Source organism: Wyeomyia smithii, chromosome 3 (genome assembly GCF_029784165.1).
Source record: "Wyeomyia smithii strain HCP4-BCI-WySm-NY-G18 chromosome 3, ASM2978416v1, whole genome shotgun sequence".
Taxonomy (NCBI): domain Eukaryota; kingdom Metazoa; phylum Arthropoda; class Insecta; order Diptera; family Culicidae; genus Wyeomyia; species Wyeomyia smithii.
This window is the reverse complement of record NC_073696.1, coordinates 256,971,853-256,979,959: the sequence shown is the minus strand read 5'-3', so window position 1 is coordinate 256,979,959 and position 8,107 is coordinate 256,971,853. Positions and strand designations below refer to the sequence as shown.

Here is an 8,107-nt window from a genome sequence, read left to right as displayed (position 1 = left end):
CCAAGTATGATGACAGTTCTACAAGGTATGCTACATTTTTGTCTATCCACGCACACAAACAAATCTCGTTATGAAAAATTTCGCGTTTTGTATGGAATTCAGAACATTTTTAGAAATTTCTCGTTTTATGTTGTTTTATATCTGATTTTTTTGGTTGGAGAGTGAATCTCCAATTGAAACACACTAGAAATTGATATTAATTTAGATTTAGTGTGAAAAATTGCGACAATATGTCGAAATAAAATATATAAAAATGCTAATTTCTAATAGTTGGAGCATAATCTTAGTCATTGTCATAGCTTATGACTTTTGTTACTGTATAAAACATAAGTGACTCTATTTAGAAGCGCTATTAGAGTACAAGAAAATAACGAAAAGTGCAAAAAGGTTACCGGCAAATTGATGAAAAACAGCATATTTTACCTAAACCGCAGCATGTTTATGTATTCCCCACAAATAAAACATGTTTCAACATCATTTCTATAACTTTTCAGGAAAGTATGTTTTATAAGTTTAGTTTAAAATGCAAAATCATTTCAAATTTCATACAAAATTGGAAAAAGTTCATAACGATCACTAATACTAATGCATCGACGTGAATAGCATACCTTGTAGAACTGTCATCATACTTGGATAGAAAGGTACGGAGATGGTTTGAGTCTCGGGTTTAAAGGGCTTCGTTTTTGTTAACAGTGATGACGTAAAAGTCAAAAAACAATGCCCAAAAATCAATGTTCGGTAGATTTTTTCAGAGAATTTTCACAGGTTATGACAGTTTACGGCAGAAAATGCCTACCTACAATTGTAGAGCAACATGTCAAAAGGATCTATCTGCTTTGATCGCTTTTTTGATCGATCGGTTTCTTTCTACCGCCACGGCTTATTAAACACGTTTCATGATATGTCCTTTACACCATTTGACAGCGGAGAATCTAATCTAGCTTTTAAAATAAAAACCACGTTGGGTGTAGTTATTTTAGCTGAACTATTAAACAAATGAAAAGTCAATCAAGAAAATCGATGAAAGTAGATAGATTCTTTTGACATGTTGCTCTACAATTATCTGGCATCTCTTTCTTACTTGCGTCGTAAATCGCATTTTCGTTTTTTATTCCTCGACAGATTTGCCCTGCCCCAGTGGAATAAAGAAATTCGCTACAAATAATTAACATGAAGAGTTTTTCAAGCTGTTGTTAAAATTCTAATTTCATTTTTATGTGATAAGATGAGTCGAGGCATGCTTACGAAATGCATTTTTATTTTAAAACGATTTTTAGACCAGCATGAATGCAATGATGGAACGAAAAAAAAACACATGCAGGTGGCGTAACTGAGGTAAACTTTACTTATCTGCTTTGATTACACAGTGCAACAAAAATTGACTTTTTTCTGCCTTGGTTTCCATGTATAAATTTTGTTTGTATTTTGATGCAAAATCAAATATCCCCGAGTTTGAACATATTTCAACTTAAGGGGCAACAACAGCGCCATTTTGAACTTTTGAGTAATCGAATTTTTTGATGTTTTTAGACGCCATTTTGTTTTAAGACCAATTCTAGAGAACCATTTAAAAATGTCCTATCTACTTTGATCGATTTTTTTATTGATCACTTTCATTCAATCACCACAACTCATTAAACACCTTTTATGGCACGTTTTTTGTACAAGTTGATAGCGGAGGGATCATTATTGGCTCCTAAACGAAAACCACGCTTGGGAGAGCCACTAGAGCTGAACCATTAACAAAATGAAAAAACCCTCCGGAAAAACGATGAAAGCAGATAGGACCTTTTGAAATGTTCAGCTAGAAATATAAAAAATTTCATCAACTTATTTGAAATCGGTTTAATGTAATATCAAGTGAAAAAGCGATGCTCAAAGATACAATAACAATTTGGCATCACATGATCCTCCCCCTTTTGCGGGGAGGGGGTTGGCCAGGACCGGTCAAAACATGAAAATCTCGCTTCAGCTACGAGACAGAATCATCGCGAATTCGATAAAGTAAAATGCGACCCCGTCCCCGTAAAAGGGCGAGGATCATGTGATGCCAAATTGTTATTGTATCTTTGAGTATTGCTTACACGCTTGATATTACATTAAACAGATTTCAAAACAGTTAATTGAACGTCGAGATAAACCTAATATAGTATTGTAGGGGAATTGGGGCAAAATCGACATGTTGCTGACATTTTACGTAGATCAGACACCTACCAATCGATTTCTGAGACTTTTTTACACAATATAAGATATAATTTGACTACCACTTTTAGATATTAGCGCATTACCATTAATGCTCATACATACTCGATATTATTTTGCTCTGTGAAATATACTAAAACCATGCCGAAACCGGTTTCGTAGAATCACCGTTTTGAGCTCAATTTTTGTCCGATTTAAGATCTGTTTTTTTCTAAAGATGGGTTAGAAGATGCTTATAAGTGGACAAATTCATGGAATTTGGATATTTGGTCTCAAAATAAAATGGCGTCTAAAAAATATAAAAAATTTCCGATTTTTAAAAAATTCAAAATGGTGCCATTATTGTCCCTTAAGTGAAATATGTTCAAACTTGGGGAAATTTGTTTTCGCATCAAACCTAATAAAAAAATCATACATAGAAGCCAAGGCAAAAAAATTGTTGCACTGTGTTATTGCGACTTTTACGCCAAATTGGACTACCCCGAAATACACGATTATCACAGTCGAATCTCGCACACGATTTCGCAGTTTGGGTGATAGGTATCGATACTAGCGATATCGAAACGCTGGACAAAAATATTTTATTATATAGACAAAGATCCTCTATCATGACTGCTACCTTGGTAGGTTAATAGGAAATCACTCCAGCAATGGTCAGTACTTGATACCTATATATATTAATATAGTATACTTGAAACCGTGAAGTCTAGTATCGATACAATGACAATTGAGAAAGTATCGATACTCAGTATAGCCCAATCAATCATGTAACACTTAGTTTTGTTTTGATAATTCAACCATTCAACCTAATTTTCAACAAAATCTACTCAAAAATATATACTTAATGTTGCAAATGATCAACAAAACCAACAATGAACCCAAAAACCTAAATTAATCCACCTAGCGGTCAGACTCAGCCTTTCTCCTTCAAACTTATTATTTGTAGAAATAGATTTATATGAATGCTTAAATCCAGTAAAGGTATATTCACTCTTTAGGTTCTAAAATATTGATGTTGAGCATGAGCATGAGCATGATTGACCGCCCGCGGTTGCTACTCCGTTATTGCCAGATCAGCTGTAATTACACAGAGAACCAACAGATGATGCTTGGGACCAACATGCATCCTCAATGTGTAAAAACCGGTGACCTTAATCTTTATATTAGGCAATACCAGCGCCGGCCGCATCCGAATGCAGGTCAAAGAAGGAATTTGTATAGGAAAATGTTGACGTGATACTCGCTTATTTGAAGCCGAGAACACCTCTGCACTTCCACGAGAAATCACTGGGATGTTGGAGAAAGGGCAAGGTACACAGCAGGGTTCGTTTTGGTAAACGATGCGCTGATTTCGAGTGTCGGGTTCTTTAGAACAAGTATCGCGCAAACAAGTTCCGTCACGATATTCATAATGCGATTCGAAGTCATTCAGTTTGACAATGTTACACCGCAACAATAAATTGTACGCAAGGATACTGGACCTTTGATCAAATTGGGACAACTTCAAATAATATGATATCTCCTCGTAAGGTGATCCTCTTTACACCGAAATCAGTTGCGCGTTGTTGATCTATATGTAGATAATTCGACCTCATGGAGGTACCGACGCGGAGTCTCTAGGGGTTCGGTCAACCGGACATTTTCTACCTAACAGATCGACCAACGACGTTTCTCGTATACACTTTGTCTGCTCTAAAAAAACGATAAGATACCGCGAAAAACGCTTATTACGAAAACTAACCATGAGTATATTTCTAGCCAACCGTCGCGATCCTCTGCGTACGACGCACGCGATGTAGCCCATGCTACTCGTAGCAATCAGCTATTTGTCGATCCCGAGTCAATCCCAATCCCGAGAAAAAACGAACGCACGTCGCGATTCTTGGGAAGGTATACATCGCGTTTTCGTTAATCGCGATATTTATCGACCGGACGAAATCTTCGGTTAAACAGTCACAGTGAGACATGAACAAGTATCTGGGTATACCCCTCGAAATCATTATATTCCGAAAACGTTAATATAAGTAAAATTCTCCCGAGCCGGAAACGCGGTTTACATCGAAACACTACGACATTTCACGCCGATTCTCTCTTAGTTGTCGATGCGAATGTTGCCTATTAAATAGAAAAATTGGCAAAGTTTCATGCATACAAAGCCTTAATAATTTAAAAATGAAAATTTCCATATTGACCATCCATCGAGCTAATATAGTCTTAAGTTTGTTAACAAAATGCCGACCTAGTCATTATTGGAACATAGTATACAAAACATAAGCAGCCCAAAAGCTAGAAAAATCGAAAAAGTGAAGCATAAGATTTCATGTATTATCCACAACCATTGCTTTCGAGGTGAACACATGTTTGGCTGATAGAACCCTACTTGAAGCCTGACCGTGCAAAAACGTAGTAGATGACGGATTCGAGGCATACTATGCGTCATGTTGGCTCATTACTAAGTTGAGCTATGATTACCTAGGGTGTGATCCTGTTGGAAAGATAGAAAAATGGCAAAGCTTGGTGTATCTAAAACATTAAGTGCAAACATCAGGTGTAGATGTACATACTAATCCAAAGTCTTTAAAATATTGATAATACCAAACCAATCATGATTTTTTCAGGCTGACTAAATAGTCATCAGATGTCAAACTCAACTTTATTGAATTTTCTATTACCTGTCATGCGAGAGTCAGTGCGTTCAAAAATTCATTGCACACGACATATCAGTGAATACATATCAATTAATCTATTCCACCATAAATTCTAATAAACAATACTATTACACAGAATTACACGAGAAAAAGGCTCCAGAAAAACACCTTAATTGCACTCTGTTTTCAATTTGGACATTCAAAACTGTAACAGTTAAACATTCATGACGAGCACAATCAAAACGGCGTGCTACGTCGTTCCGCAAACTGGCAACTACGTGGTATTCGGTGGATCATCACATGATGTGAACCATATTCGAACGCGGACCATTTAGGAAAATAAATATAATACCAAACGCAAATCGTGTATGTCGTATCGAGCCCATTGATAAGTTAACTCACCTGACAATTCTTAGTGCTTTTACTTCTATGCAGCGATTAACAAAAGCACTAACATTTTACTACTCTGCAGTAACCACACCGGAAAAATACTACATTTTATCCTCCGATGAGATTTACGAAGTTCGCGACTCAAATGCACCGTATGTAACTGGATTTTCGTTCCCCTTAGTCGAACCGGAGGAAGTCGAGAGACTCGAGAATTCGGTCTCTCAAAACGATCGCATCCGCGAGGAATATGTAGGTTTTTCAGCTGATTTCAATCGGGCAACATGTGAAAACCTCTAACTATTTCGCAAGGTAAACTTTTTGACTCGCAAGAAACCTGCTGGAATGTCGATAGTTCAATTTCTTCCAATGGTTTTCTCGGACGAAGCTCTGGATGGATATAATTACAACGGATCTAATGCGCTCGGAAAATGCAAATTGCCCATGAAAGGGTATGACATATTTTCGCACTGCTTTATTGGTAAGTCTAGCTCAGAACGTCTTAAGTTTGTAATTGCAATTCCACCGTTGAAATACTGATTCCTATTTAATCTAAGAACTATGTAATTGGGATCTTATTTCAATTAAATTAAATTTTAAAACCGTTCCATGAGAATACTTTGTTATAATTTGAAATGTTTCAGACATTGAATTTACCTGCGATGATTCTGTCACATAGCTGAAGCGAGATTTTTATGTTTTGACCGGTCCTGGCCAAAAATGAGACCCCCTCCCCACAAAAAGGGGAGAATCATGTGAAGACAAGCTGTTATTGTATCTTTTAGTGTTGCTTACACTCTTGATGCTACATTAAAGAGATTTCAAATAAGGTAATTTAACGTCGTTATAAACCTATTTTAGTATTGTAGGGGAAAACGACATGTTTCTGACATTTTACGTAGATCAGACACCCGCCAAACGACCTCTAAGACTTTTTTCTCAATATAAGACATAATTTGACTACCACTTTTAGAAATTAGCGCATTACGATCAATGATTATCATACTCCATATTATTCTGCTTTGTGGAATATATTAAAACCATACCAAAACCGTTTTCGTAGAATCATCGTTTTGTGCCCAATTTTTGTTCGATTTAAGATCTGTTTTTTTTTAAGGTAGGTAAGAAGATCCTAATATGTGGTCAAACTCTCGAAATTTCGATATTTGGCTTTGGCGTCGAAAAAACATCAAAAATTTCCGATTTCTCAAAAATTCGAAATGGCGCCATTGTTGCGGCTTAAGTTGAAATATATCCAAACTCGGGGAAATTTGTTTTCGCATCAAACTACATCAAAAAATCATACATGGAAGACGGAACCATTTACAGCAAAAATTAGAATATATTTGTCCTGTTGCGTTTCTTAGCCCTTCTAGGCTAAATTTTGACTAGATTCATTTCATTTGTGGCTTTTCTGGTCTAAGCTGCTGAATTTGAAATTATTTTTGTTATTTTTTTGCTTGGCATTATTTATGTTTAATCCCTTAAATAAAGCATAGTAAAGCATAGATAGACTGCCCGCAGTTGCACTCCGTGGTTGATCAAACCAACAGAATTGCAAAATGAACCAGACTAATGGTGCTTGGGACCTAGGATCAACGTTACATTCTCATTGTGTAATTTTCACTGGTTCGAAATACTTTTACAACTAACCAAGAACGACGCTGGCCACGACCAAAAGGCGGTACTACTTGGGAAGAAGAGGGATGGTGATGCTCGTTTGGTTTAGAGACCGCGGGTTCCACTGCATCACTACGAGTATAACAGGGTAGAATTTGTGATCATATGAAAAAGAACAGCTTTTCTCCTTTTTGGTAAATGATACTCTACGTTACGCGAAATTAAACTTTAAATATCACAAAGGCTGTTGTGTGGGCTAATTAGAATTATAGATATTTACCAACTCAATAGCTTCAACATCACCAGTTTTCCTTAGAAAATCCTGGGAGCATATCAGTTACTAAAAATATCTAAAACTACTGAATACCACCTAACTATTACGCAGCAATTCTTCCATTAACTATATTAACGCGTTATGTAAATAATCCTCCATTTTCATCGATGAAATCTAAGATAGAATAGAAATATGCAGGAAAGAATACTTAGCCTTATTTATAAACCATATTTGCGCCGTCTAGGGTTCTATTACAAACATCAATTCGAATTTATACTTTTCCACAATCCTGCGACTTCCACTCACTCACTGAACTAACACGTTTAACAGCTCACTGGCTTATTATCACAGCAAATTGTTACACTTGGCACTAGTGGCATATGTAGCTTAATAAATTTATGTATATACTTCTGTTGTCGGTTTGTATTTATAATTTTCCTGTAAAAACACGGACGCGAAAAATAAAAGACGTCTACTTCTTTAGGTTCTAAAATATTGATGTTGTAATTAAAGTATAAAATATGAAATTTGACGTAATGTTAGTGCTTAAGAAATAGCGAAATAGAAGAAATGACTTTTAATTTCGAACAATTTAATCACGAGCGATACCGGGAACGTTTAGATAGTACGATACCACATTTAAATCATGTTGAGGCCATATATATTGACCAAAGCAGGTATAGTGTTGAATTTCTTTTCTTTCCAAAACTTTTGAACAGCATATCAAATTGTTATGAAGTTTGTTATTTGTAAGTTTGAGAGATGACTCGTTTGTATGACACTAGTTATGTTGAATTATTACACGATGTTCAAGTATTACACGACATACTTGAGATAATAGACTTTCGTTGTTTTAACAATTTAATACATAACGGTTGCTTAAGTTTGATAACAATCAAATGAAAAGGTAACGTATAGCGCAGCCAAACTTTGAAACCACGTGTTCAATCATAATTCATCAGTTAACCCTTAACTA

The 8,107-nt window shown here is 35.9% G+C and overlaps 1 protein-coding gene across 2 annotated transcripts; it reads left to right on the top strand.

Moving 5' to 3' along the window:
• Positions 1 to 3,463: 3,463 nt before the first annotated feature.
• On the top strand, positions 3,464 to 6,018 carry LOC129730231 (uncharacterized). Of its 2 annotated transcripts, none has more exons than XM_055689389.1 (3): positions 3,464 to 3,513; positions 5,323 to 5,489; positions 5,550 to 6,018. In XM_055689389.1, the coding sequence occupies exons 1-3, from the start codon at positions 3,495 to 3,497 to the stop codon at positions 5,775 to 5,777; spliced, it is 414 nt and encodes a 137-aa protein (XP_055545364.1). In that variant the 5' UTR covers positions 3,464 to 3,494; the 3' UTR covers positions 5,778 to 6,018. The 2 variants fall into 2 exon arrangements, with proteins under 2 accessions (XP_055545364.1, XP_055545361.1); XM_055689386.1 differs by lacking the exon at positions 3,464 to 3,513 and having other exon boundaries at positions 5,008 to 5,489; positions 5,550 to 5,718; positions 5,882 to 6,010.
• Positions 6,019 to 8,107: the final 2,089 nt, after the last annotated feature.